Here is a 17,848-nt window from a genome sequence, read left to right on the forward strand (position 1 = left end):
AAATGTATAATATGCCTTTTTTATTATCCACTTCTCTCTTTAAAAAATAAATAATTATACATATATATATATATATATATATTAATTAAATAATATAAATAAATTACGTGAAACTTTTCACTTTTCACGTTTCCGCTTTAGGGGAAAAGTTACATGATCGCTACCCAGACATATTTATATTTATGAACTAATACGTTTTAAATAAACTATATGATTCGTACAAATAAACAAGTCTAAAATAGTCAGCAGAACTGTTGAGTTATAATTTTATCAACACTTTACGTTGATTTGTTGGTTCTAAAATTCCGTCAATTGCGCTCTACTGAAATGTATTTTCTAATTTATTCTAATGTCCCATGGAGTAAAATTCGCGGAAGCGCAATTGACGCCAATCACAAAACCTTTTTCGTAGATTCCTTTATTGTATCTATCAAAATAATGTATATTATTAGCACGCACAGATTACGCTTCCACGTATTCCGCTGCATAAAGAAATCGGCGGAATAAACGTAAAAAAATATCGAACCAATTTTCGAACGTTCTGTCAATTCCGCATTGCACATGCGTTTCGTACCATGGATCACATCGTTAAAATTGCAAACACGTATTGTTTATCGATACGCGATTATCGACTTGGGAATACCGACTGTGATAGTTTGTGCGATTATCATTTCTTAAGTTTTATGGTTGTAGCTTAAACTTTATGTGTCAGTGACACGATCTTGATTGACTGCAGTGAATCGATCGATATTAAACACATAATAAAGCAAAGAAGTAAGTAAATGATATTTGTTATCCCTTTCAGCGTATAGTTATATATATTAAATATTAAATATTTACATATTTTATAGGTTGTATCTGGCATTCAATGCAACTGTGTGTTTGCATATCTTGAGGTATGTATTTTGAAAAATGTATGTTATTATAACAGTTTTATAAATCAGAGCTCGGCAAGCTTCTCGTCCAATTTTCAGCTGGATCCGTCTAGCGCTATTTCCCCTTTATAGTTTTCTATCATCCATAAGATATTATTGTTGACATGTTTTTTTAAGTATATCCTCAGTAGGTCTAATCCATTGATAACTGAAATAATCCTTTAACTAATTGAACAAAAGTAGAATTAAGTAATTATTGAAATAAAGATTTTATACAAGCAAAAGCGGGAACATCGATCTGGATATTGCACGTAGCAAGTCGCATAAGACGCGGTAAAGAATCATCACTGATGTCACTCATTTATTGAATTCTGTTTCTGTTCAATTATTATGTGCTTCACGATTTTTGTGCTCAAGCGGTTTCGCAGGAAATCGCAATTGAAAGTGGCTCATTAAAATTACATATAATTTCATATGGCATGCCGTTTTACTTTTTAATAGCATAAATAAAATTATACTCAATATAAAAGTTTCAAAAAATAATTGTCTTCAGAAAAATTGCGATTCTTAATAATGAATTAAAATTATGTCTAGACATAATAAAAATGGGATGAATTAAAATTATGTGTACACATAATAAAAATTAGATGAATTAAAATTATGTGTACACATAAAAATAATTCCGCATTTTTATTATGTGTACACATAATTTTAATTCATTTTTATTATGTGTACACATAATAAAAATTGGCTGAATTAAAATTATGTGTACACATAATAAAAATTGTATGAATTAAAATTATGTGTACACATAATAAAAATGCGGAATTATAATAAAAATTGGCTGAATTAAAATTATGTGTAGGCATAATAAAAATTGTATGAATTAAAATTATGTGTACACATAATAAAAATGCGGATTTATTTTTATGTCAGACATAATTTTAATTCATCCAATTTTTATTATGTCTAGACATAATTTTAATTTATACAATTTTTATTATGTCTAGACATTATTTTAATTCATACAATTTTTATTTTTTCTAATAAAAATTGGATGAATTAAAATTATGTGGGTATAATTAAAATTCAAAATTTGATCATCTAAACATTTATGTATTTAGATAAAATTTTTATTCGTTGAATTAAAATTATGTCAAGGCATAATTTTAATTCTGAATTTTAATTATGTCTTGACATAATAATAATTGTAGGATTAAAAATTATGTCCTGCTATAATGAAAATCTGGTTTTATTTTTATACACGTTGTGCGTTGTATTTGAGCATAATTTTAATTTAGTAAATTAAATAATGTCAGGATGCGTAATACAAATTCTAAATTATTTTTATATTTGGACAGAATTTTTATTCAGTAAATTATTGTGTCGAAACATAAATTTAGTTTACCGCATTATTGACACTCAACATGATAATATTTTAAAGAAATACTATTTATCTAAACCTTCTTAAGCTTTAAATAAGAAAAGTGGGTAATACGGAAATAGTCTTTTATAAAAATAAGGTGAATAAATTTTTTCCTTTACTAAGAATGGTTTTATAAAATGATTTACTTTCATAATGCAACGCAAAAATAAAATGCTTCTAAATTTAAATAACTGATGTCATATTAAAAATTGACACGCTTAAATTGTGGCAGCATGTAAATTACAAAATTTAAAAATGCGATTTATTCTGTACATTTTAAATAATGCACGCCTTCAATGTGTTCCTACGAAATTGCATTCAATTTTTCAAAATTTTGCAAAGTGAAAGATTATATTATGTTAAGACATAATAAAAATGCATTATAATTATGTCTACACATAATAATAATGCTACATTTCTTTATAAAACGCTGTGAAACGCCGTTTTATTTTTCAGCAGCATAAATAATATTTTACTCGATATAAACGTTTCAAAAAATAATTGTCTGAGAAAAATTGCAATTCTTATTCATGAATTAAAATTATGTCCAGACATAATTTTAATTCATCTCATTTTTATTATGTCTAGACATAATAAAAATGAATTAAAACTATGTGTACACATAATTTTAATTTAGCCAATTTTTATTATGTCTAGACATAATTTTAATTTATTAATAAGAGTCGCAATTTTTTTCTTAAGACAATTATTTATTAAAACTTTTATATTGAATATAAAATATTATTTATGCTATTGAAAAGTAAAGCGGTGTGTCATACAATTTTCATCAAATTTTAATTTGACAAATTAAAATTATGTCTAGACATAATTTTAATTCATCCAATTTTTATTATGTCTAGACATAATTTTAATTCCTCAATTTTTATTATGTCTAGACATAATTTTAATTCATTAATAAGAATCGCGATTCTTCTTAAGACAATTATTATTCTATCTTTTGTATTAAATGGAATATTTATTATGTTATTAAAAAGTAAAACGGCTCGCCTTATCAATTTTTATTACGTTATGACATAATTTTAATTCATCCAATATATTTTTTATCCAATATATTATTCATCCACATAATAAAAAATTTTTTTATGTCCCGGCATAATTTTAATTCATTCAATTTTTATTATGTTTAGACATAATAAAAATTGGCTGAATTAAAATTATGTGTACACATAATTTTAATTCATTTTTATTATGTCTAGACATAATAAAAATTGAATGAATTAAAATTATATGTTAAAATTTAATAATAATAGTCGAACAAAATAAAAATTGTATGAATTAAAATTATGTCTAGACATAATAAAAATTGGACAAATTAAAATTATATGTCTAGACATAATAAAAATTAAATAAATTAAAATTATGTCTTGACATAAAAATAATACCGAATTTTTATTATGTGTAGACATAATTTTAATTTATTAATAAAAATCGCAATTTTTTTTCTTAAACAATTATTTTTTGAAACTTTTATATCGAGTACAATATTATTTATGCTATTGAAAAGTAAAACGGTGTGCCATCCAATTTTCATCAAATTTTACTTTGACGAATTATGTCTAGACATAATTTTAATTAATTATTTTTATGCCTAGACATAATAATAATGTTTCTAAACCATTTTTCTCTTTATTGTAAATTGGAGAATTAATTTTTATTTGTATACTAAAAATGTTTGCTATTAAAAAGTAAAACGGCATGCCATAATTTCAAATGCCTTAAAATTAGTTTATAATAGTTAAATTAAAAGATATACGTAAATAAAGATCTATACAGAGTGAAGCAATAACTATTACCACCTTAAATATATTTGAATCTATAAGGACCAGAGAAAAATTAGTGTAACCAAAATTGTACGGTACGAAGAAGGCTATCTATAGCGATAATAATTTTTGCCTAGGTGGAGGCGCTTCGGAGATATTAATTCGGTAATATGATAGAGGAGCTGAAAACAAGTTCAGAACTCATGACACAAGATCATTGAACAAGATTTAAAGTGATTGAGTGAAATTTACGTTTAAAGAAGATGTCAGAAGTTATGGCCATCATTATCGATGCAACACTGGATTCTTTCGATCACTGATTGGCTTGCTCTTTTAATAACGTCGGGAGTTATTGATGCACAGGCTGTAATAATCCGTTGTTGCATGTCTTGATTGCGAAAAATAAACTCAATGAAAAATTTACCAATTACTGGATTGGATATAGGGGTCGTATAGTGTGGCCAGCTTGTTCGCCAGACTTGACACCACTGAATTTCTTTTTATGGAAAATCCTAAAGGATATGGTCTACAAAGAATAACCAACTACACTCCAAGACATGCAACAACGAATTATTACAGCTTGTGGATCAATAACTCCAGACGTTATTAAAAGCAAGAGCAAGCCAATCAGTGATCGAAAGATTCCAGTGTTGCATGTATAATAATGGCCATCACTTCAAACATCTTCTTTAAACATAAATTTCATTCAATACAAAAATGTATTTTTTAATCGTTTTTTCTTTACTTTATCTTGTTCAATGATCATGTGTCATGAGTTCTGAACTTGTTTTCATCTCCTTTATCATATTGTGGAAAAAATGTACCAAATCAATTTAAAAACATGAAGATGACCTTGATATCTCCGAAGCGTCTCCACCTGGACAAAAATTATTGTCGCTATATAGATAGCCCTCTTCATACCGTACAATTTTAGTTATTTTTTTAGTTACATTAATTTTTCTCTGGGCCTTATAGATTAGAATATATTTAAGGTGGTAATAGTTATTGCCTCATCCTGTATACTTCTGATATAAGAATAAAGTATAAGTTAAAATAGAGATAGCGAATTGGTTTTAGTCTTAAAATGTTCCTCAATTTATATGCTCCCAAAATATGCACAATGAGATTTTCATGTTTATCCCCTTTGGCCGACCCAAATGTGAACACTCCATACGTACATGAGTAAAGTACCAGTTAAAATACAGATAGCAAATTGATTTTAGTCTTAAAATGTTCCTCAATTTATGTGTTTTCAATATATGCACAATGAAATTTCCGTGTTATCTATTTACATTTATAACAATCTCTACTTTTATAAAATAGCTATTATATGTTTACAGTAATCCCGTCAAAATCCAATTAAACATATTTTAAGAGCACATAAATGTACAAAAATAAGTGGAGAAACATTTTCAGCTTATATCAATACGCTGGAAACGAATCGTTATGTTAGTAAGCACTTTACACTTGTAAATATAGTGGTGCTCACTTTTATAAAAGTTTTTCGGCCAAAGAGAATAAGCACCAAAATCTTATTCTGTATATTTTAAAAGCACAGAAATTGAGGAACATTTTAAGACTAAAACCAATTGGCTATTTGTATTTTAACTGGTACTTTCTAAGTTGGGTGGTGTCTATTTTCAGGAAGGTTGTCAGCCGAAAAGAATTTAAGATTAAAATAAATTTGCTAGCTGTATTTTAACTGGTACTTTACTCTTGTACGCATAGGGTGCTCACATTTGTATCGGTATAGAAGATACAGAAAAATGTTTCGGACAATAGTTGTATGTTCTAAAGGAAGACACATGATTCTGATGTGAACCATGTCGTAGATGTTGTGGTTTTCAAAAAATTTAAAAACGACTAATTTTTTACATTTGATTGTTCTACGTATAAAAATATCAAAGTAAAGTTATTGAAAGGTGAATACGAGATATTTTGTATTTTATATAAAAATATGACAAAATTTAATTAAGAAATTTTTAACGAAAGAGAGCTTTATTATTGTTCGAGAGCACGCGGTTGCGCGAGATAGCGCGAGGTAACGAGACGACCACAAAAACAAGGCACAAGTATCGAATAGCAAAATAAACGAATATATTTAATAAAGTCTAATATGTACAGGTCTATACAGTTTTTTCCTTTTTCAAAGGAAGCCGTGGAGCGCGCACAGAAGCAACGGTTAGCGATGCGGCGAAAACGTTCGAAACGCGGAACAGCGGTGTGCAAAGCGGAGTGCGAAAGCGGGTTTTCTATGATCTGCGAGCGAAATCGTTTCCGCGGCGCGAGGACGGTCCTTTTAACATCTCCGAGGCGAAACTCCCTCCCTGCGGGTTTCCCAGAATTTCGGGAGGGTGATTGGCCGTCGGAAACCCGCGTCATGGAGCCGACGTCACCGATTTCACGTGGCGACCCGACGGGGTCGTCACCTGTTTTCGAGTGCTTTGTGTATAGCATGGATCGTTCCTTTGTTCTAGCGTTGTTGTTTGACTTTATTATTGATGGCAATGTTAAAGTTTCTGAAAAGCGAATCTCGAAAGATCCATGCTATACCGAATGTTTCCTTGCCAAATTTCATGCGACGATTTCACGCGAACATTAGTTACTTTCACCGTATAAAATATGAGAACGAAATTTATTGCAAGCGTGCATGTGCTGACATGCAGCCGAACGCGATGCTACTTTGTCGCGATGCTGCGTTTGCGATCTCAAACATCCCGCCCGCCTCGTCATGCCTGACGAAACAGGCCGGTATGGTCGATGACTCGCTCGATGAGGCGCCCGACGTCGCGGTTGAAAATCGATATGCGGTCGATTTGCTCGCACGCGATTCTGGCACGTGGTGCAGGCGAGCGCCGGCGGCGTGGTGCGCCTGCGCAGTGTCACAACGCGCGTCGATCCCGAGCGAGACACATAAACAGTCGCGATATGTGCGTAACGCGAATTCGGTAACGTGCGAAACGCGAAGAGAAGTGAAGTGATGCGCGAAAGTAATTTCGTGTGTGCACAAATCGTCGAGTCGAGTCGGAGAACAGAAATGAGCGCTTGCGTGATTTAACTTGGGCAGAGGGCCGAAACGGACGAATACGTGACATAAATGTGAAGAATTGCAGGCTGAAGGCCGATAAAACAATAAAGTGACAGCGAGTGTCGGCGAGCTCACGCATCCGTCGGCGGCGGCTGGTCCTCCGTCCCGGGGAGAAGCACGAGTTTGCACAGTGGTCGCACGAGCTCTGACGTTGAGGTGCGGATTGTCGCCACGCGAACAATGCCATCGTCGCCGGGGTGCACTCGAATGATGCGGGCCAGTGGCCATCGACTCGGTGGTGTGCTCTCGGCGCGTACCAAGCACAGAGAGCCGACGGCAGGTGCGTCCTCGGGTTTGGTCCATTTTGGGCGAGATGTCATCCCGTTGATGTACTCGTGCGACCACCGTGACCAAAAGTGATCGCGCATCTTTTGGAGGTGTTGCCACCGTGAGAGTGAGCTCCCAGCGACGTCATTCAAGGCGGGCTCGGGCACGGCCAGAAGAGGAGCGCCGATCAGGAAGTGCCCTGGCGTGAGGGCGGATATGTCGTCCGGATCGTCGGACAAAGCCTGCAGCGGCCTGGAATTCAGGCAGGCTTCGACCTGAGTGAGGAGGGTGCTCATTTCCTCAAAGGTGAGCGTGGTCTCCCCAATGACCCGACGGAGATGGAACTTCGTCGATTTGACGGCAGCCTCCCACAATCCGCCGAAGTGTGGTGCAGCCGGCGGGTTAAAATGCCATTTGACGCCTTCCGTGGCAGCGACGTGGGCAAGGCGACGGCCGTCGGAGGATGATGCTCGGAAGAGCTCTCGCAGGACTCGGTCGGCTCCCACGAAATTGGTGCCGCAATCCGAGTACAGCTCCTCGCAGAAGCCCCGACGGGAGATGAAGCGACGGAAGGCGGCGAGGAAGGCTTCCGTCGTGTAGTCCGAGACGACGTCCAGATGCACCGCCTTGGTGCAAGGGCACACGAACACGGCTATGAACGCCTTGTGCGCTCGGTGTCCGCGGCCTTTGCTCGTGCGGATGAGGATCGGGCCGGCGTAGTCCAAGCCGGTTCGGAGGAATGGGCGCGCTGGAGTGACTCGGCCCCTCGGGAGGTTGCCCATCGGCGGTTGCGGTGCCGCGGCTCGCCAGCGGGTGCAGGTGATGCAGCGATGCAGCCGCTGTTTGACAACTGAGCGGCCTCGAGGGATCCAGAAGCGGAGGCGGAGCAAGCCGAGGGTGAGCTGCACTCCTCCGTGCAGTTCGACGGTGGCACGACTCAACGAGCAGCCGAGTGAGCCACGAGGACGGAGGTGCGATCATCGGATGTCGCTCATCGGTTGAAAGCATGGCATGCTTGAGGCGGCCTCCGACTCTCAGAACCCCGTTGTCATCCAGGAACGGACTCAGGCTCGTCAATGAACTTCGGTGTGACACTGTGCGGTTTGCCGAAAGTGCCGTGATCTCGGAGGCGAAGTGCCGTGCCTGCACGACACGGAGCCAGAGAATCAGTGCGTCGTCGATCTCGTCCGATCGCAACGTGAGTGTGGTGGTGCGGGAAGCGGTGCGTCGCCAGCGGGAGCACCAAGCTCTGACCCGTAGAAGCCGGTGCAGCGAGGAAAATCTGAGAAGCATCTCGGGTTCTTCCTCGATTTTCTCGGTGGCGACGTGTGCCGCGACTCTCTGTTCGGGCAGATCGGCGTCGGGCATCGCAGGGTCCTCGCTCGGCCACAGAGATCGGTCCTCGCGAAGCCAGGCGGGTCCGGTCCACTACAGGGGGTGGTCCAGCAGTTCACCTGGAGTGATCCCTCTGGAGGCGCAGTCCGCAGGGTTGTCCCGCCCGGGGACATGTTGCCATTGAGCATCCGGCAGCTTCTGCTGGATGTGGGCCACGCGGTTCGCCACGTAAGTCTTCTAGCGGGAGGCGTGCCCCCGGATCCAGTGCAGTGTCACCTTCGAATCTGACTAGAGAAAAATGGGTGCTGCGAACAAACGTAACGTTGATCGAGTGTGACACGCGAGAGAAGTGAGCAAGGCGGCGGCAGTGAGTTCGAGGCGTGGTAGTGTCACCAGCTTGACCGGTGCCACCTTGTTTTTCGCGGCCAGCAAGTGGAGTGCCACGGAGCCGCCTCGAGTGATGCGGAGATACACGGCCGCGGCGTATCCTCGCTCGGACGCGTCGGCAAAACCGTGCAGCTCAACCAGCGCGCTCTCGTCTCCGCTGCCAAGCCAGCGGTTCACGCGCAGTTGAGATAGGAGAGGCAGTTCCTTGAGGAAGAGCCTCCAGCAGTCCGCGTCGGCGGCGGGAAGTGGATCGTCCCAATCCAGCCGCTGTAACCACGCGGACTGAATCAAAATTTTCGCGCGAATCACAACGGGAGCCAGCCATCCCAGAGGATCGAAGAGACGTGCCGTCTCCGAGAGAACGCGTCTTTTTGTGAACGACGTGACAGTGCGCGGGTGAATCGCGAACGCGAATGTGTCTTCGGTCGGGTGCCACAACAGTCCGAGGGTAGAAAAACTTTCGCTTTCCCACGAGTGCGGTTCATGGCGAAGTCGGTGCTCGGGAGGAATTCCCGACAGCACTTCCTCGTCGTTCGCGGCCCACTTTCGAAGCGGGAACCCGCCCGCCGTGCACAACCCGCGGAGCTCGGTTTGTTTCGCGACCGCGAGTGACAAAGTGTTCGCGCCCGAGACAACGTCGTCCACGTAAGTGTCTCCGCGCAAAGTGATTGCTCCCTGCGGATAGCGCGATTGTTCGTCGTGAGCCAGCTGTTTCAGCGTTCGGATGGCCAAGAAGGGCGCGCACGCGAGACCGTACGTCACCGTCATGAGCCAGAACACGCACACGCGGTCGCGGAGGGTGCAACGCCAGAGTATGCTCTGGTATTTCCTGTCGTCCGGGTGGATGAGGATCTGCCGGTACATCTTTTCGATGTCCGTGACGAAGGCGTAGCGGTGCCACCGCCAGCGCATCAGGACATCGGCTAGAACGGGCAGCAGGTTGGCGCCCACGAGGAGGTGTTGGTTCAGCGACTCGCCGGACGTCGTCAGCTGCGACCCGTTGAATACCACCCTGAGCTTGGTGGAGGTGCTCGATTCTCGGAGCACACCATGGTGAGGTAGGTAGCACTCGGGCATGATTTTGCAGTCTGGAGAACCGGAAGCTAACTCCATGTGTTTCAGCTCCTCGTATTCCCGCATGAACTGGCGGTAGAGCTCGCCGAACCGGGGGTCCCTCTCGCATTTCCGCTCCATTGCGGTGAGCAGGCGTTCAGCTGGCCGGCGTGTCTCCGACAACTTCGTCGGCTCCTTGGAGAACGGCAATCGAACCACGTACCTCCCCGTCTCCGTGCGAGAGTGCGTTTTCCCGTAGAAGTCCTCGCACTTCTGTTCGTCAGGCGTGAGGGCGGCGGGAGCGGAAGGCTCCGCTTCTTGCTCCCAGAAGCGGCGCACGAGATCGGCCAACTCGTGGTCGGCCGTCGCTTGGAAGCTGCCGCGCGTGTGGAGGGCTGAGGCACAGCAGCCACCGGAGAGAATCCACCCGAAGGCCGTCTTCTGCGCGATCGGAGCGTGCGGTCCGCCCTTTCGAATGCCTTCTTCGAGGATGGTGGAGCACACTTCTGCTCCGAGAAGTAGCTCGACCGGGTCTCCAGCCAAAAACTGCGCATCGGCTAGAGGCAGCCCTTTGAGATGGGGCCACGTGGCGGGGCTCTTCGTCGCCGAGCCTTGGTAGAGAGAAAGACGGGGCAGCACGAACGCGACGGCGGTAATCGTGGCTCCGGTCGTCACGGACGTAAGGCTCACCGTCACCTTCCCGCGGGTTGACCCGGATTTCGACCCACCGATTCCGAAAATCGACACGGCGGAGCGAGATCGTTGCAGGTGCAAGCGCTGCACGAGAGATTCGGCGACAATTGAGACCTCAGACCCTTGGTCGATGAGGGCTCGCACAGGGTGAGGGTCTCCATGGCGGTCGGCGATGGTCACTCGCGCGGTTGCGAGGAGGATCGCCTTGCGGTCGTCAGCAGAGCGCACGGCGGACAGCGCGCTGACCTCGGTAGACGGCGACGCGGGAACGTAGGCTTCGTGAAGCATCGTGTGATGCCGAGCCTTACACGTGAAGCAGTTTTTCGACGATTGGCACTTCGCGACGGTGTGGTTGCCAAGGCAATTAAAACACAGCCGACTGGACTCTACAACCGTCTTTCGCTCGGTTGCGGACTTGGCTTTGAAATCGCTGCACGTCATCAGCGAGTGTTTCCCCTTGCACAGGGCGCACTGCGGATCGGAGCTGTCTTTCGACCCTTGTTTCGCGACGTGGGTCTTCGCGGACCGAGTGGAATCGGAAGCTTTCGCGGCGGGTTTCGGTCTCGCGGCGTTTAGCGTGAGGATGCGCTTCGACATGAAGTCCGTGAGCTTCTCGTGTTCCGGCGGCTCGACGGAGTCCGAGACAAACGATTCCCACTCGAGTCGCGTACGCTGATCGAAGAGCTCGACAACCAGGTGGTTGAAGAAGTCCATTCCGTGGGACTTTATGGGCCTCCCGATGCTCTCCTGCGCATTGACTGCGGTGGTGACGGCGTTATGGATGCGGCTCAGCTCGTCAGCGGTTTCTCCTTTCATTTTCGCCACGGCGGTAAACGTGGCGAAGTTAGAGCGTATCAACTCCCGCTTGTTCTCAAAATGTTTATTAAGAATAGCCCACGCGCGGTCGTAATTGTCCCCGGTCACCGTTAATGAGCTCACTAATTTTTCAGCGGGCCCTCGCAGACACGATCGGAGGTAATGGAGCCGCTCAACGTTCGAAATCGACGAATTCTCACCGATGACCGACTTGAAGAGGTCTCGAAACGACGGCCACTCCTCATACGCGCCCGAAAAGTTCCGCAACTGAATACGCGGCAGTGACGTTTTGGGAGCGTGATCGCTGCTTTGCTCCGTTCCAACCGGCACTCTAAGCGACGCGGGCTTGAGTTTGCTTTCGAGCCCGAGAAGCAAACCGCGTTGCTGCGCGTAAGTGTTTTCAACGGTGTCGACAAAGTCATTTCTTGCGTACTCACTCTCGCTGTAGAGTTGCCCGTAGCATGCCCGAATGAGGTCGTGATTTGACTCAAATTTGGCCCACAGGTCGTCGAGAATGCGGATGCGAGTGCTCACCGTGCCGAGGTTGAGCTTGTCTGCACCCAGCTTTCTGAGGTTGTCCATGGCGCGGGAGATGCGGCCGTGGATGTCGTACTGGCTGTTCAGCAAGGCGCTCTGATCCATGCTCATCTTGGCGGTCACTCGTCGAGGATGCACTCCCGAAGTCGCGGTTGCCGGTATTGTCCGGCTCGAAGGACCAGAAATGTTCGAGAGCACGCGGTTGCGCGAGATAGCGCGAGGTAACGAGACGACCACAAAAACAAGGCACAAGTATCGAATAGCAAAATAAACGAATATATTTAATAAAGTCTAATATGTACAGGTCTATTCAGTTTTTTCCTTTTTCAAAGGAAGCCGTGGAGCGCGCACAGAAGCAACGGTTAGCGATGCGGCGAAAACGTTCGAAACGCGGAACAGCGGTGTGCAAAGCGGAGTGCGAAAGCGGGTTTTCTATGATCTGCGAGCGAAATCGTTTCCGCGGCGCGAGGACGGTCCTTTTAACATTTCCGAGGCGAAACTCCCTCCCTGCGGGTTTCCCAGAATTTCGGGAGGGTGATTGGCCGTCGGAGGCCCGCGTCATGGAGCCGACGTCACCGATTTCACGTGGCGACCCGACGGGATCGTCACCTGTTTTCGAGTGCTTTGTGTATAGCATGGATCGTTCCTTTGTTCTAGCGTTGTTGTTTGACTTTATTATTGATGGCAATGTTAAAGTTTCTGAAAAGCGAATCTCGAAAGATCCATGCTATACCGAATGTTTCCTTGCCAAATTTCATGCGACGATTTCACGCGAACATTAGTTACTTTCACCGTATAAAATATGAGAACGAAATTTATTGCAAGCGTGCATGTGCTGACATGCAGCCGAACGCGATGCTACTTTGTCGCGATGCTGCGTTTGCGATCTCAAACAATTATAGTGTTTTGAAAGCATCTTCACGAGATGTACAACTTTTATCTCAAAGTTATCAAGAGACACGGTAGTGTCTCGCGCCAAGTACACGCGGAGCGAGACCGACCGTGACTTTTTTACGCGACGCGACGGGTTGCGAGTACCCGAGATGTTGAGATCTCGATAACGAGTGAACGAATCAAGTTCTAAGTAGGCTTGATCGATAGCTTGGGGTCCAATTAGGGGGGAGGGGGTTTCTTTCATAATATTCAGCTACGTGCCCTACGAGCGAAGATATTGCGACGCAAAGTCCAAATGCGAAAATTTATTTTTAAGATACGTCGTCTACGTCGACCGCTCTTTATAACATACATGTAACAAACAGAGAACGTCACTTTCACTTTTTCGACACTGGCGGCGCAGGTATCGCCAGTTTTGATATCGCGCGCGTATTTCGAAATTAGGTCGATACACTTATCGGTCAGGAGGAAAAGAAGAAGATTTCTATTTAGGTAAATTAGGTATATATATAATAAATATTGAGTCAACGGAAAAGAAGGTTCTCTACGCTTGGCAGAAAGTGCCGCTAGGGAATTTTTAAGTCGATTCTTATGAATCAAGCTTGAATTTGATATCTATGTATCCCAGGTTGCCGATGACGAGGTCCAGATAGTGCGCTTTATAGTTTTCGGTGTCCAGGTGTAATCGTACGTTGAATGCGATGTCTAGGTGTCCCAGGTCGCCGATGACAAGGTCCACATAGTGCGCTACGTAGTTTTCGGTGTCCAGGTGTAATAATACGTTGAATGCGATGTCTACGTGTCCCAGGTTGCCAATGACGAGGTCCAGATATCGCGCTCCGTAGTTTTCGGTGTTTAGGTGTAATAATACCTCGAATTCGATGTTCACGTGTTCCAGGTTGCCGATGACAATTTCCACATAGTGCGCTCCGTAGTTTTCGGTGTCTACGTGTATTAATATTTTGAATTCGATGTCCACGTATCCCAGGTTGCCGATAACGGGATCCAGATAGTGCGCTTCATAGTTTCCGGTGTCCAGGTGTAATCGTACGTTGAATTTGATGTCTAGGTGTCCCAGGTTGCCGATGACGAGGTCCACATAGTGCGCTTCGTAGTTTTCGGTGTCCAGGTGTAATAATATGTTGAATTCAATGTTTAGGTGTTCCAGGTTGCCGATGACGAAGTCCACATATTGCGCTCCGTAGTTTTCGGTGTCTACGTGTATTAATACCTTGAAATTGATGTCTAGGTGTCCCAGGTTGCTGATGACGAGGTTCACATAGTGCGTTTCATAGTTTTTGGTGTCTAGGTGTATTAATAACTTTAAATTTGAATGGGTGCGTTTAACCGATATTCCGCTAGCCTAGCAATCGTGAGCAGTCGCTCGTTTTTGCTCGTTTCCTCTCTTTTTAATCCAGTAGGTCAAAAGAGAGGAAACGAGCGAAAACGAGCGACTGCTCACGATTGCTAGGCTAGCAAAGTATCGGCTGAACGCACCCAATGTAGGACACGTAGATATCGAATTCGAGGTATTAATACATGTAGACACCGAAAACTACGAAGCGCACTATGTGGACCTCGTCATCGGCAACTTGGAACACGTGGCCATCGAATGCAAGGTATTAATACACCTGGACACCAAAAACTATAGAGCGCACTATGTGGACCTCGTCATCGGCAACCTTGGACACCTAGACATTGAATTCAAGCTTGATTCATAAAAATCGACTTAAAATTTCCCTAACGGCAGAATTAAAATTATATCATAACATAATAAAAATTGCAAAATTAAAATTATGTCTAGACATAATAAAAATTGGACAAAAATTATGTCTAGACATTATAAAAATTGGATGAATTAAAATTATGTTTGACGTAAAAATAATTATCAAAAATATTGATACCTGAAATAATCGGTACATATACAGTTGCGAACATCATTCAGTAAGACACGCAAATAAAAATAAATAAAGAATTTTACAGTTAACGACTTATTAACATTAATCATGCTTTATTGCGATTATGTTTTATGTTGAAATTAAAAAATAAATACAAGGTGTACAACTAAATGGGTTACAGATTATTATTTAAAAAAAACTAAGCAAAATATTAAATTGTTGTTTTTTTTTTAAATAATAGTCTGTAACACTTTTAGCTTCATACCTTGTATTATATACGGTTTATAAGATTATAAGATATATCTATATCTATAAAGGAAGATGTCCTGACTGACTGACTGACTGACTGACTGACTGACTGACTGATTGACTGACTGACTGACTGACTCATCAACGCCCAGGCCAAACCCCTGAACCTAGAGACTTGAAATTTGGAGGGTGTATTCCTCTCATGACGTAAGCATCCACTAAGAAAGGATTTTTAGAAATTCCACCCCTAAGGGGGTGAAAAGAGGTAAAATGTGTTTTTTTCACGATTGTTTTGACTGACTGACTGACTGACTCATCAACGCCCAGCCCAAACCCCTGAACCGAATTTTTACCAAAAGTATATGAAATAGGGGTAGAATTTTCCGGGGAGTGCCACTATGTGTATAGTTTTTTGTTATCGATTTTCTGGAAACCGATTTTTTTAATTTTTCCTATTTTTCGAAAAATAATTGATCAAATCTCAACAAATTATAGATCAAACAGGGATAGAATTTTCCGAGGAGTACTATGAAATGTATAATTTTTCTACTATGAAATGTATAATTTTTCGTTACCGATCTTTTGGAAGCCGGTATCAAAATTTTTTCAATTATTTTCCGAGGAGTACTGTGAAATGTATAATTTTTCGTTACCGATTTTTTGGAAGCCGGTATCGAAATTTTTTCAAATAATTTTTACCAAAAGTATGACTGTCCTGACTGACTGAAGAAATAAGGGGGTGAAAAGGGGTAAAATGTGTTTTCACGACTGTCCTGACTGACTGACTCATCAACGTCCAGAAAAAACTTTATTTTTTATGAAAATATTTTTTGATTTTAGAAAATGATCAATATGTCCAACATTAATTCCAGGAGAAAATATTTCAAAAAATTTAATATTTACACCAGAGTTCTGAGGAAAAAAAATTTAATATCAAAAGTTAAATAAATTAAATTTTATTTTATAAAAATATATCATTTCTTTAAAATCTTTTTAATTGAATATTTCGAATTTAATTAAGCAATGTATTCACTTATATAAATGGAAATAATTGATAACTCATTCTTCTGTTTTATATGTGGCATGCTTCAAATATATTTATCATCTTGCGAGGTTTGCCTCGAACACTACAAATTTAAAAAACTTAACGTAATCATTGCTGAAGAAAGTTCGAGAGAGAGAGAGAGAGAGAGAGAGAGAGAGAGAGAGAGAAAGAGAGGGAGATAGTGTCTTTGTAAGGAGAAGAAGAAGACGAAAGGAAGGGAGAGAACAGAGTAAGTGGTAATATGTTTTGAAAGACAGGAAATTTATAAAAAAAACGTAATTAATGTTAGAGAGAGAAAAAGAGAGAGAGAGAGTGTGTGTGTGTGTTTGTGTGTATGTATGAACGTTTATTATAGCCTTTATATAGTTTTCTTTATTCTTTAAAGATATTGAGAGTCGAATTGGAAGGAAGGAAGAAGAAATAAATTATTCGAAAGTGAGATTGAAAGATAATTTTTTAAAGTAAAACTATTAGAGGAACTGTATTTTTTGAAGAAGAGAAAGACAAAGAGAAAAATTTTTTAAACAGGTAAAGTTATATACGTGGTAAATTTAAAAGATGAAAACTTAAATAATTTGGGACATTTTTATTAATGTTAACCATTAAAAAAGCATACATTTAATAAAGAGTAAAATATATTTATTTGAGATAGATTTGCATAATTAATAAAATTAATGAAAGAAAGAAAGAGAGAGAAAAATAAACAGAGAGAGAGAGAGAGAGAGAGTTATTACTTTTTTTTTAAATTACTTTTTTAAAAATCTATATCTATAAAGCAAAGATATTTAACGGCAGGAAAAGGGCCAATAAATCTAAACCGATAAAATAAATATAACATATATTTTAAAATTTACTTTAAAGAAATCATAAATTATTATCTGTATTATTTTAAGCAATGAAACTGGATATAGATATAGATAGATTAATTTGTGAATTTCTATTCCTTTAATTATTATGTTTCAACATACTATATTTAATTCAGTAACTTACTATCATAACAACATAATATTGAAAATCATGAAATTATTACGTTTTAATAAGAAGGTTATTTTGTTGATACCTAGCCATTGTTGGTTGGTGCACCTAGAGGGTATTTCGTTTGTGAATTTTTATTTATGTAAATATTATGATTCAACATACTATATTTAATTATTAGAATTGTTGTCATAGCTTAACATAATATTTACATTCCTGAAATTATTATGTTTTAATAATCGTTATCTGTTTAATTTAGACAGACAGAAAAAGAAAGAGAGAAAGACAGAGAGAGAGAGAGAGAGAGAGAGAGAGAGAGAGAGAGAGAGGGAGAAAGAGAAAGAGAAAGAGAGAGAAGGAGAAAACTGTAAAGTATCTTTTACGTTAATTTCGTGTTTGCAGTTAATCAGGTAATTAGTTAGTTTCTAATAAAGAAGGAAAGGCAATAGTATCGATTTAGATTTATTGACCCTTTTCCTGCCGTTAAATATCTTTTCTTTATAGATATAGATTTAAGGAAAAATAATTT

The 17,848-nt window shown here is 40.9% G+C and overlaps 2 protein-coding genes across 2 annotated transcripts; both read right to left on the reverse strand.

Annotated features, from left to right (window-relative positions):
- Nucleotides 1-7,241: 7,241 nt before the first annotated feature.
- Nucleotides 7,242-8,219, reverse strand: LOC143903199 (uncharacterized). The gene has a single exon (XM_077416657.1). The coding sequence runs from the start codon at nucleotides 8,217-8,219 to the stop codon at nucleotides 7,242-7,244; it is 978 nt and encodes a 325-aa protein (XP_077272783.1).
- An 841-nt stretch (nucleotides 8,220-9,060) lies between these two features.
- LOC143903200 (uncharacterized) lies at nucleotides 9,061-11,721 on the reverse strand. The gene has a single exon (XM_077416658.1). It carries the CDS (start codon nucleotides 11,719-11,721, stop codon nucleotides 9,061-9,063), a length of 2,661 nt encoding a protein of 886 aa, XP_077272784.1.
- Between the last annotated feature and the right edge of the window lie 6,127 nt (nucleotides 11,722-17,848).

This window comes from Temnothorax americanus, unplaced genomic scaffold (genome assembly GCF_048541705.1).
Source record: "Temnothorax americanus isolate GAGA-0224 unplaced genomic scaffold, ASM4854170v1 Scaffold44, whole genome shotgun sequence".
NCBI classification, from domain to species: Eukaryota; Metazoa; Arthropoda; class Insecta; order Hymenoptera; family Formicidae; genus Temnothorax; species Temnothorax americanus.

Bases quoted from the DNA above. Each gene is read 5' to 3' on its own strand.
- LOC143903199 (XM_077416657.1), bottom strand. From the start codon at position 8,219: ATGGGCAACCTCCCGAGGGGCCGAGTCACTCCAGCGCGCCCATTCCTC.
- LOC143903200 (XM_077416658.1), bottom strand. From the start codon at position 11,721: ATGAAAGGAGAAACCGCTGACGAGCTGAGCCGCATCCATAACGCCGTC.